Raw genomic sequence first — 12222 nt, 5'->3', positions numbered from 1 at the left:
TAAGTAATTTCATAAACTTGATTTTAAATATCAAATGTATGTTATATGAACCCCAGAGTGGTCAGAGTGGTATCAGAAATGTTACATATGCATACGACTTTTATGCATAACTAGCATAAAACATCTACATTCTATTGTTGAATGAAACATCTTTAAATATATTAGGAAAATGTTTAACAACAAGTGGTTAATGGAATAATAAGCACACATGCAATTTTACTTTTTTTTTTACTATTTGTGTTTCAGAGCTCTTTCTGCAGGTTTTGCCAGCTGAGAGGGGCGACTCACCCGGCCTGTGCAGCCCCAGTCTGCTGCTGAGGCTTTCATGTGGTGATGTTCCCACACGTCTGCGAGGCAGCACCACCGTCCTTCCAGGGGAAGAAAAGGAGCGGGTCAGCCCAGGGCTCTTAGTCGTCCTGCCAGCTGACTGGCTCCTGCTCCTGAGACAACAGAAGGGTCACATCCAGGCCAGCCAGTAAAAGAGAGTAAAAAGGGAACAACATATCCCTATTCTGGTCATTTGACTCGTTAGGTACACTTTTTGAATTGTGAAATTCATGAACTTGAAAACCCTAAAGGTTTAGGGTTTGATCTGAGATGAGGCTGCAAACGCTCTGCAGACAATCAGACAAAACATAACATCACAATAAAAAACATAAAAATAAACCGTAATATAACATAACATAAAAAAACCCCCATAATATAACATAACATAAACACAACACAACATAAACTTGAGTTGAGAATTCTGCCAATGTGGAGCAGACCTGATGCTGATCTTGGCTGAAGCAGGGCTTGTGGACATGGAGCGTGGCTTGACCGTGGGCACAGGAAGTGGGGTGGTCAGCAGGTCTGACATCAGGCTGTACGCCTCAGATGCTCTCTGGGTATGATGCTCCAGCAGAGCTATCCTGTGGAACAGTGGACAGACAGGGGGGTATTCCAAGTACGTGGTTTAGTGACAAACCTGGGTAAGTGGTAAACCCCCTAATAGAAGAACTGTATGGCTTCATTCTGCTAACAAAACAATGCCATAAGGCTCTTGTTGTAGAAGGTTTACTTACTCTTAGTTAACATACCCAGGTTTGCCACTAAACCACATACTTGGAATACCCCCCAGGTACTCTCTCTCTCTCTCTGTGTGTGTGTGTGTGAATGCACCTGGTAAAACACAGTTTCCGCAGAACAGCTCAACTGCAAAAGTTTACACTCACTTGTCCTTTTCCTCCTTGATCTTTCGGTTAAGGCTGACATCTCTGGAATTTGGTTTCTGTATAAAAACAGAGGTCAACTAAAGTTGTGAGTGATATTACAAACCGACTACTTTTTATAACTTCTTTTTGAAAACACACTTCACCAAATGTCACTCCAGCCATGAAAAATATTTACAATCATTTCCTGACTACTAGCCGCAGTATATATAAACCTCAGGACAGTATTCTATGCAAATAATAATAATAATAAAAAACACACCCGTATATTAACCACACCTGTGTATCAACCACAACATTACTTTGTAATGAATCAGTCAGATCATTATTTAATGAGGAAAAGGAAAGAAGAAAAGAAATGCCCTCCCATGTATAGCCAGCACCTGTGTATCAATATACGTTACGTATATGTTACGTATAAACCTTGGTTAATAGTTGGGAAATTAAGATTTTACGGTATTAAGATTTTTTAAATATCTTCCAGAAACCACTATCGGCTCCTACACACAGCTGCGTGCGTTGCGTTGCTGGAGACGTGTGGGATAAATTTTATATGTCTCTCATTGAATGTTTAGTATACCTTACATACATGTAGTGAAATCTAATTGCCATCTCCTTACTCTGACCCTTGTTTTCGGAAACTCCTATGTTAGAATGTTTAGTTAAATTAACCCTTGTGTCAGCGAATTGTGGGTAACCCTCAGGATGGGGGGGTCATAAACATTTCTTATCTTTGTCAAAACACCAGATGGTTAAGTGGGGTTGTAAACATTTCTTATCTCTGTTAAAATACCAGATGGTTAAGTGATTAATGGAGGGTGACAACTTGTGATTTTCCATGGGTGTGGGGTAAGGTATAAGAGTTGGCTTCACCCACAGATGTGTGGGCTTGTTACTTTGATATTTCATGTGTGTAACATGCTCCCGGCGTCGTGAATAAAGCTGCAGTCTCACACCAGTTGTCTTGGATTAATTTTGACCACAGACGCATCCCATTCACTTTACATGGGCTCACGTCATCCGTTGCTGAACTGAATTGTGGGTCCGTTGCGTCTTGTTTCTACCGCCGCTCGCGTTGAGAAGTTCAGCTGTCTCTGCACCAGCCAATCAAGCCAATTGACGGACGGCACCAACCAATCAAATTACGGTTATACTTCAAGTCATTTGCATAGCTACCGTCGGGAACACCCACTGGCACCCACGTTGACGGAACGCAACTGTGTGTATGAGCCGTATGGCCACACTCCTCACCAGCGGGGCGGTGGAGGTGAACGGTCTGCGCTCATGTGCTCTCCTCTCCTCCCTCTGCCGCCGGTACTCCACCAGACGCTCTCGCTGTTTCCTCCTCATCCAGGCCCGCAGCTCGCGCCGCTCCTCCTCTGACCGCTGGCCACGCGGGGGCTGCTGAGGCACATGGCTTGGCACCGCCCTGAATGACACACACACACACACACAAACACACACGCACGCACGCTCGCACACACACGCGCACACACACACACACACACACGCACGCACGCACACGCACGCACGCACGCTCGCACACACACACACACACACACACACACACACACACACACACACACACACACACACACACGCACGCACGCACGCACGCACGCACACACACGCGCACACACGCGCACACACACACACACACACACACACACACACACACACACGCACACCTCAGTCTGAATCTATACTTTACCAGCCCTTACCACCGCACACACAGTTACCGTACTTCTGCAAAGAAGAGATACATCCTTTCCCTTATTACTTTCCCCTTTATAAATACATAATACACTTGCTGAAGCTGTTTTGTGTCTGTTGGTGGTGTGTGGTTATGGCCATGTGGGTTAGTGCTTACCTGCTAAATCTGGCGGCCTGGGTGTGGGACAGACCCAGAGCAGTGGGGGACAGGCCTCCGTCTCGCACCAACTCTCCTAAGATGTCCGCCACGTCGGACAGACCACTCAGACCCAGTGTATCCTCTGTCCGCCTGCTAACGGGAGGACGCGAACAGAGAGAGGGGAGCGAGCAGAGGGTATGAAAGGGACAGACAGGGAAAGAGAGAGATTGCAGGCCATTAATGCCAAGGGTTCATAAATACACATAACCAAGCAAAAACATTAACACAAAACATTCAAATTAGAAGAATTTTGGCAGCATGCTAGGAGTGTGAGATACTTACCTTCCTGACTGATCTCCTATGGTTCCTGTGACATCTGCAAGAGAGGACCGCCATGTTAAAAAAAAAGACATAACCGTTACAATCTCTACGTCTTAAATGGGCCCCCGAATTCCGAGTCTGGAAATCTATGTGTAATTGCTGTTTCCAGGTCAGTGGGTGTACAGTTACGTGTTCGCCTCTGTGGTGTTGAATAACACAGAGCAGTGTTGTGAGATCAGTGGGGGGGGGGATAGTCTCTCAGTCCCTTACCCTGGCTGGTCTCCCACATCCTCTGCTCCATGGACGCTGGAAATAAAAACACAGAGAGGATCATGTTCACCTCTGGGCTCTAGTATAGTGAAGGATGAGGTGCTTACTGTGAACACTAAACCATATTAGATAATGGGAGTCACCACACACTCAATCACCAATGATCATTGGCATACTGGCATACTGCTTGTGATTTTTTTCTATTTTTCCCCAATGACCAATTTTAGCAGTAAATGTAGATCGGACAAACACACACACAATTACACACCGATCAGATTTGTGTCTTTCTGTGGCTATGATTTAAGAGATGGGGAGAGAGATGAGTGTGTGAGAGGTACCGGGGTAAGATGTGTGCTGCTGGAGGATGGACGTTCGTGAAGAGACGGGATGTGAGGAAAGTGGGGGCGGTCCCCTCCTCATGGCTGGAAGTCTAATAGCCGCCGGGCTGGAGGACAGAATATCTTCATCTTCCTCCAGCACATCGGTCAGCTCCAGGGCGGGCCGTGCGCCCCGCACCAAACTCTTCACTGCTCACAGGTGAAGAGAGAGGGAGGGCTGTTGTTCAATACCACAGGGAGCCAATAAGCTGTCCTTGCTTGTATACTGACTGTAACCTACGTAAAGAGCCTCACCCTCTAACGCCCAAAAAGAAGCAGCCATGGCTTTTACATTTTCTGGCAGCTTGCCACAAACACCATCCCAAATGTTGTAGGCAAAAGCAAGTGACACAGGTTGAGGTCTCGAGACTGTGAGTACTATAATGAATGTAATATGAATGGTCATATTCAAAATTAAGAAACCTCTTAATATATGAGGTTTGACCATCAACTCATCCGAATGTCACTCAGCAACCATAGGATGACATCAGAAAAATGTGCAGTGGTCTCTTCATTTTTTTTATACATACATACATACATACATACATACATACATACATACATATTTACATACAGTATGCTTATACAGTACATGTATATCTAATGTACTTCAGTGATTGTAAGTGAACAGCATGGTACTCAGGTACTCAGATTGTGAATGAACACTGATACACTAACACCAACAGGTGGAAGTAAGCTTCAGGTGACACACATAATTGGGCTGTTTTGTGTGTCTTGTATGAGGGGTGACTAGTGTGTGTTACCTGTGTTAGAGTTACTGGGGAGCAGGTGTGACTCACCTGCTTTGGTGACGGCAGGTGGACTAGAATGTGGCTTCTCCTCACCATGAGTTAAGAATCCAGGGCTCAGATTGTCAATGGTCCTCACCAGCTACAGGAAACAGACCACAACAAAACTCTAAATGCATGAGAGTTACACTTCAGGCCAGAGAGAGGAGACACATGCGCTAAGGATGTAAACAGATGCTTGGTAAGATGACAAATCAATGTTATCACCACTTCAGATGCCAAGACATCAAGGTACTGTATGTGAAAAAATGTTTTTCCTTCAGCATAACAATATTTACCCCTACTACATATGTGTTCTTTTTCCTCACTGTAATGAGACGTAATTACAGAAAGGAAACCACATAACAAATAGACCTGAGGCACATTCTAGGCCTGAAAGACATGATGTACAATATGGGTGGTGAAGAGACAAAATAGAAGTCAATACAGAGTTGGGCAGTAAGACATCAGTCACACAGTGAAAGAAAAAGACAAAGAAAAAGGGACAAATTAGAAGACAGGCTGTCCCCATCAGACGGTCATTACCAGACGCGTGTTGGCGAACTCCTGGTCCATCTGGTCAGTGATGCTCTGCAGAGCGGCCAGCTGCTTGTCCATCTCCGACAGGCGGGCGGACACCTGTCGGACGGACACCTGAGACGGAGACGCCTGGCTTCGGTCCAGCTGGGAGGTGCTCCAGAGTGGCTTGTCCAGCAAGCTCCGCGTGAGCGCGTCTCCCCTGAACTCGTCCACTGCGGCCAGCACAGCTGGAGGAGGTGGCTCCTGACGGGCAGCGGGAGCGTGAAGACGCTCAGAGGGGTCAGAGGGGGCTGGACGAGCGGCCTGGAACGAGGACCTGTCCTCCTCAGGCTTCCAGCCTCTGGCATATCCTAGGACACAAGCATCATCATCAAACGAATGTTCTCTTAAGAGGAGGAAAAAATAAATAGGTGCAAATCAGCTTTAGTACATTTGGGAGAGAGTGCAAAACAGAATTATGTCCAATATCTGGTTTAATAATCTATATTTCTCATAAATAGGTCACATTTCAAATACAAATACTATTGGTCACAATCGGTACTGTTTTAGAAGTGTCGTTCAGGTTGACACTGAATGGGGATGGGATCTCTGTGGTGTTGGTGATAGTATATTTGTAGCCATGTGTTCACATGTGTTTAGTAGAGGCGGAGGAGGGTAGTACCTAAGAGGTCGTCGGACTCCTGTTCTGAGGCCAGCAGCAGCGGCGTGTGGGTGGCGTTGGTCACCGAGGCGGCCAGCAAGTGGAGCTGTGCAGAGGTGGGTGGGCTGGGGGGAGCGGTAGTGGTGGTGGTGGTGGTGGTGGTGATGGGGACAGGGGGCTGACGCTGGGGCAGGTCCTGCAGCAGAGCCTCATCCTCCAGGTCGATCACATTGATGAAGCGTCTCCCCTCAGCATCCTGAAAGAGGACAGACAGAGATAAACAGATGGATGGATGGATGGAGGATGGATGGATGGATGGATGGAAAGATGAAGACAAGAGATAATATAGATCATTTACATTATCAGTGGAGTTATTAGAGGGTATTATTAAGCAATGGGAAAAACTATGCAAGTGAGAAGCCCTTTATCCTGATAAGCTCCATCCCATATAGACCCTTTCAACAATAAAAACAAAAACAATGCTTGAACGTTCTATTTGGTTCCCAATCTACTTCCTCTGCATTAAGATAACATATGGAATGTTAAAACGGAAGCCTTGTGGGGCCAACTATGATGCTGATAATGGAACTCTCTTGAAAGGGTCTATAACGAGACGCCAGAGAACTTTGTGAGTGTTATGTTACTCATTACAGCACTGGGTCATTTCCCAAACAGCCCTGCAGCATAGGTGCTACTGCTACATTCATTATTCATTATGGATACAAGAGTCATATTGTGAGGTTTGTTATTTCTTTCAGTAATTACAGACTCGTTAAGGAGTCATTGTGACAATATGTTACTCCGTTGACATTGGAGACAGGTTCTATAGTACTCCATGGTACTATTGAGAACAGTAAGTGGAGAACTACTTACAGGGATGTGTGAATGCTCAATTAACTACCTTTGCAACCAAAAAATATGCATTACAGGGCTTTCTCAGAAACCCCTGAACATCTGAACCAGTCTGACAGGACAACTCACAGACAGACGGACAAAGAGATTCACAGTCAGAGGCAGACAAATGGACAGGTTGGTATATAGAAGCCAACAGGCAGAATAAAACAATAAAAGGTAAAGGAGAGGGATGAAGCTGAGTGCAGCACCTGTGCAGGGACGCTGATGTGTGGACTGCCATCTTCTTTGGGGAACCGCAGGTCCAGGAAAAGCTCAGGAGGCAGACAAGGAGCTGCATCACCAAGCCCTCGCTCAGCTGCTCACACACACACACACACACACACACACACACACACACACACACACACACACACACACAAAAGTCTTTGATGAAACCAGAATACAACTGTATGGATGTTCTTCTAAAGGCCCATTTATAGGTTAAATTTATAGGTTGCTATCAACTTAAAAATTCGAGTGCTATTGTGTGTTGCCGTGGTCACAGTGTGTGTCTGTTTACTTTTGTTCCATGATAAGATGGAACGTTAATATTCAAGTTGTTATAGAAACTAGTTGACACACTATTAGAGATTTTATCGCCGGCGCTGGAATATGAAAGCCTACAGCTCCGTTGCATCTGTCGGCAACAATTTGTTTAGGTCGAGCGACACTTGTCGCCTGAACTATAAACTGGCCATAAGGCACTAAGAGGCTGAAGCGTAACAACTTACGCTGTGGAGCTGCACTGGTTGAAGGAGATCGCTGAGCAGAGGTGGATTTATCTGGGCGTAACTGGGGAACTGTTAGAGGGAAACAGTTCAAACACATACACCATGTCAGTATGGTGAGACGGCTGGCACAGGGCTAAGCCACAGATGCCAAGGCTGTAGGCATTATGCCTAGTGGGCACCAGGCACGGTGAAATAAACAACTTCACAGAAATACAAGCAGATAAAATACTTAATGTAGCCCTTAACAGCCCTTGACCCTTACAACAAACACGCGTGCACACACACACACAAATGTGAAAACCATGGTGCCCAGTTCTTCCCCTACAAAAAGATTATTTTTTATTATTTTCTCGATTAATTGATTACCGGTAGTTGTTTAATTGATAAAATATCAGACAATGGTGAAAACATCACACGGCAAAAAAGTTAGCTTACTGTCCTAAAAGTATAAGTAAAGGTGAAAATATTCAAGTCTAAAAGGCTGTAATCAGTGAATTTTGAGGTATTTTCATTGAAAAAGATGATACAAACTAACTATGAACTGATTACAAAAATAATTGGAGATTAATGTCATTGTTGACAGCTAATTGATTAACTGTTGCAGCCCTAGTGTAGTTGTGTGGCCTCACCTGACTCTGTGTTGGTGCATGCGTCCTGCAGCTCTGGAGGTCTCTTCTGCGTGGAGGCGAAGGCGTGGAGCTCTGCAGCGGTGGCGATGGACGCCTGCAGTAGTCTCTGCCCACTCAGCACGGAGTCACAGGAGCCTGGTGGACACGATGGACACACGTCAGGCACAGGAAAAATGATGCAAGTTGGCAGAATACAGAAACTAGTAGACACACATACAGTATAGAGACACACACACACACACACAGACACAAACACACGCACACACGCACACACACACACACACACACACACACACCTAAGTGTCCTAAGTCGTCCTTGCATTGATAGACAGGCCCGCTGACTTACCTAGAGGCAAGACAAATCCATCTCCGGATACTGGGACCTCTATTTCAGGCTGAGGGAAATGTCAAAAGGTCAATATCAAGAGATCTCAAGAACCCATCACAAACCCATCACAAACTGTTGTTCTCATTCAGTGTATACTATTCTGTCTGTACCTCTGCAGGTGGAATGATGGAGTCCTCAGGCCTGAAAGAGACCTCCACTGTCCTCTCCTTCTCCATCCTCCTCCTCTGCCTGAGTCAAAGACAGGGATGGCCGGAGTAAGCAGGGAACCAAGGAAACACACAACATATGGGAGCCAACACACAGCTCCACACAGGGATCAGAGACTAAGACAGAAACGCACGGCATCGGGTGGGAGAGACTGTTTGGTCAGTGGACCACAGAGCTATGGCAACTGTGAGTAGGGGGTTGGTGAGAGGAGTATACCCTTCCACAAAAAGACTTGAATCTTCAGAGCAATGCCACTGAAGAACCGTTTCTAGTGCTTCAAAGAACCCTCAAACTTATGTTTTTTTGCAGAACCATTTAAAGGCACACTATGCAAGATTTTCACCTTTATGAAGCCAATTTGATGGTAAACAAACTTGTAATAGGCAAATCGTTCACCTAGCATAGCTATACAGCATAGACGTAGCGAGTCCCTACCGAGAAAACCAGCCATGGAACTTCCAAGAGTGACACCCTGCCAAAACTCCCGTGAATCTGAACATAACCTTGTTAGTAGATATAGTTCTTTGGAGATAGTTTTTTGCCTGTTGTTAATCTTTCACCTCCACAACAAAAGCATTTGCATTGTGTACAGGGGGGATAAGTCATGAGAACTTTGCTATTTACAATAGCAGAGTGACATAAATACATCGCGACTCTAGAGGGAGCTCTACACTCGCCAAAAATACTTAAAACTGCATAGTATACTTTTAAGAGGAGGCAAACAGGTATGAAAATAGTCTTTCTGAAGAACCATTTTCTATGTGAAGAACCTTGCATTTGCTACAAAGTTATGGTTCTTTATGGAACCATATAGTGATGAAAAGAACCATTTAAGCACCTTTACTTTTTAAAGTGTAGGGGGAGAGAGAGACAGCGGTCACCTATGAGCGGACGGCGTGCTGCTTAAGACGGGCTGGCTGGGGCTGTGGACGTGGGTGTGGGAGGGAGCCGGCATGGAGGCCTTCAGCAATGGTGTAGTCATCTGAGGGCCCTGTGCACCTCCTGCTGCCCAGCTCATCAGCGCCTCCAGGGGAATGAGGCGGGGAGTGCGCAGAGGGGGTTCGCTGTGGCGCCCCTGATCACAGAGCAATGGAAATGCAATTCAGCGTCTGGTATCTCACTAATTCATTCAATTTTAACGTCTGGTATCTCACTAATTCATTCTTACAGAGTCACAGTCTGTATATGTTTATGGTTTTTGTTAGTGTTTTGTTAATGTAATGTTTCTTCATGTCATTGTAAGTCACTTTAGACAAAAGTGTTGAGAACATAACATCCTCCAATAGAGCTCATAGCACTGTTTTATCAATACCCAGAGATGGGAAGTAACGAAGAATTAGACAGTACATCAAAAAAGTATAAAAGTATGTATAACTGTGTTCTATGAATATCGAAGAACACACATGGAAATGTTGTTTGTTGACTGGTTAAATAAAGCAACAATGTAGTCAGTATTTGAAACATGAGCCCATCAAGCTTATCAACTCTGACATTTTAAAACTAGAGTGAGTTCACCTCATCAAACTCATAGAAAAAAATACTGTTCAATTACTGTTCAACTTAAAGTATAAACCCTTGCTGAAGTACTAGCTCAAAAAATGCAGAATGGCGGTGAGCTGCACAGATCTAGGATGGCTGGAGTTGTAGAGGTCTAAACTACAGATGCCTACTGTGCTGGGTGGATCCGGGCCCCTCTGCAGCAGCTGAAGCCTGGGGAAGGGTCCCATGCCTGCAGGGTTGAGGAGGGATGCAGGGGCTGGGGCTGGGGCTGGGGCTGGCTGGGGGATCAGAGGGAGGCTGACAGGGAGACTGGAGCTGGGCCGGAGGTGCAGGAGGGGGAGCCCGCGGCTGGGAGCAGCATGCTGGGGAACGGGGAGGAGGCGGGGGGCCCCCTGGTCGTGCCTGGAGACCTCCGGAGCCCAAGCGGTCCTCTCGGGCCACCTGTGAGCAGAGGGATGTGGAAGAGGAGGTGGATGCAGAGGTGGAGGTGGGTGTGCGTTTGGTAGCTGGGGTGCCCATGCTTCCCTCACAGGGATGGGGAGAGGGGGGCGCAAGAGGCCTGGCTGTGTGGGGGGCAGCTGGAGGAGCCGGAGACCCTCTGGTCGAGTCCTCTCCAGGGGAATCAGTGAGGGGGTGTTCTGTGTGCTGCCACCAGGGGGCAGAGTGGGTGTGACAGAGGCTCCCACTGTGGTGAGCAGACCTTGGGAGGCAGGGATGGACTCAGGCGGTCTGCTCCTCCCTGGGCCTGAGGTGATGGTCAACGGCTGCATACTCTGTGAACGACACAACATGATCTTATCTTTGACTGCGGTCATGCCACTTTACAAGTCTTCACTTCAGTTATACATACCTGCTAAAAAAGTCAACTTCACACTCCTTCCTAAAGTAAACACACGTCTACCTGTTAAACAAATACTTTACACACACATTTACTAAACTTCCACTCAGTATCACCTCTACACACATTAGAGTAAGGCTGCGACTAACAATCATTTTGATAGTCAATTAATCTGTCAATTGTTTTCTTATCTAGATTAATCAAGCAGTTATTTAATAGAAAATTATGACAAAATATGCTTCCCAAGACCCAAGAATATGTCCTCAAATGCCTTGTTTAATACACACGCTGACTATATATTTAGAACTTTGAGGTAGTCCTTAACGATTACCAAAATAGTTGGTAATTAATTTAATAGTCAAAAGTAATAGATTAACTGACTGATTTCTGCAGTCCTGCATTGGAGTGCACACATTTTTGCTGGGTCTTGCCTGAGTGCTGTGTGGATACTGCTGGTCATCCTGCCGTGGCTGCGGCTGTGGAGCACAGAGGGGGGGTCCAGGGAAAGCTTGCTGCCTCTCTGGCGCCCTCTGCTGCTGGGCTGCAGATAAGGGGCCCTGGGGGTCTGGGGAGACATGGGATGGAGGAGCAGCAAGCTGGCTTCCAGGAGGCTGAGTGGGATGACCGTTGGTTTGAGGCAGAGGTGCATAAGGAGGCTGCGTGGGATGACCGTTGGTTTGGGGCAGAGGTGCATGAGGAGGCTGAGTGGCTGGAAGGGTCTGTGCTGTGTTGGGATGGGAGGGGGGGAGGGGAGGGATGGGGCTGTGGAGCACTGGGGAAGGTGAACGGAGGGTTGGACTGGGGCAAGGGAACAGACTGGGGCAGGGGGAGTCTGGCCTGGGAGGGCAAGTTAGCAAAGGAAGCCCCAACAACTTGCATGAGACTCATGAAGTTGATCTGCTGTAACTAATGATGGAAAAGGAAGAGAAAGATATTAGAGAGAGAGACAAAGAGAGAGAGAGAGAGAGAGAGAGAGAGAGAGAGAGAGAGAGAGAGAGAGAGAGATTAAATATTAAAGACAGCTATTAGCAATAGCATTCAGCAATAATTAATAGTGTTATTAATAATTCATATG

The 12222-nt window shown here is 46.3% G+C and overlaps 1 protein-coding gene across 1 annotated transcript in view; it reads right to left on the bottom strand.

The window, feature by feature from the left end:
* cplane1 (ciliogenesis and planar polarity effector 1) overlaps window positions 1-12222 on the bottom strand; it is a 75628-nt gene that overhangs the window by 1006 nt on the left and 62400 nt on the right. The window contains 19 exon segments of the mRNA XM_042081643.1: window positions 289-440; window positions 768-911; window positions 1215-1270; window positions 2463-2640; window positions 3082-3234; window positions 3406-3439; window positions 3655-3690; window positions 3993-4181; window positions 4832-4922; window positions 5366-5709; window positions 6021-6255; window positions 7103-7209; window positions 7625-7693; window positions 8254-8388; window positions 8600-8648; window positions 8752-8830; window positions 9691-9884; window positions 10480-11082; window positions 11610-12053. Coding sequence (XP_041937577.1) covers window positions 289-440; window positions 768-911; window positions 1215-1270; window positions 2463-2640; window positions 3082-3234; window positions 3406-3439; window positions 3655-3690; window positions 3993-4181; window positions 4832-4922; window positions 5366-5709; window positions 6021-6255; window positions 7103-7209; window positions 7625-7693; window positions 8254-8388; window positions 8600-8648; window positions 8752-8830; window positions 9691-9884; window positions 10480-11082; window positions 11610-12053 — 3292 coding nt within the window.

This window comes from Alosa sapidissima, chromosome 23, assembly GCF_018492685.1.
Source record: "Alosa sapidissima isolate fAloSap1 chromosome 23, fAloSap1.pri, whole genome shotgun sequence".
Classification (NCBI taxonomy): domain Eukaryota; kingdom Metazoa; phylum Chordata; class Actinopteri; order Clupeiformes; family Clupeidae; genus Alosa; species Alosa sapidissima.
Note: the sequence above shows the minus strand (reverse complement) of the source record. Positions and strands in the feature narration are given on the sequence as shown.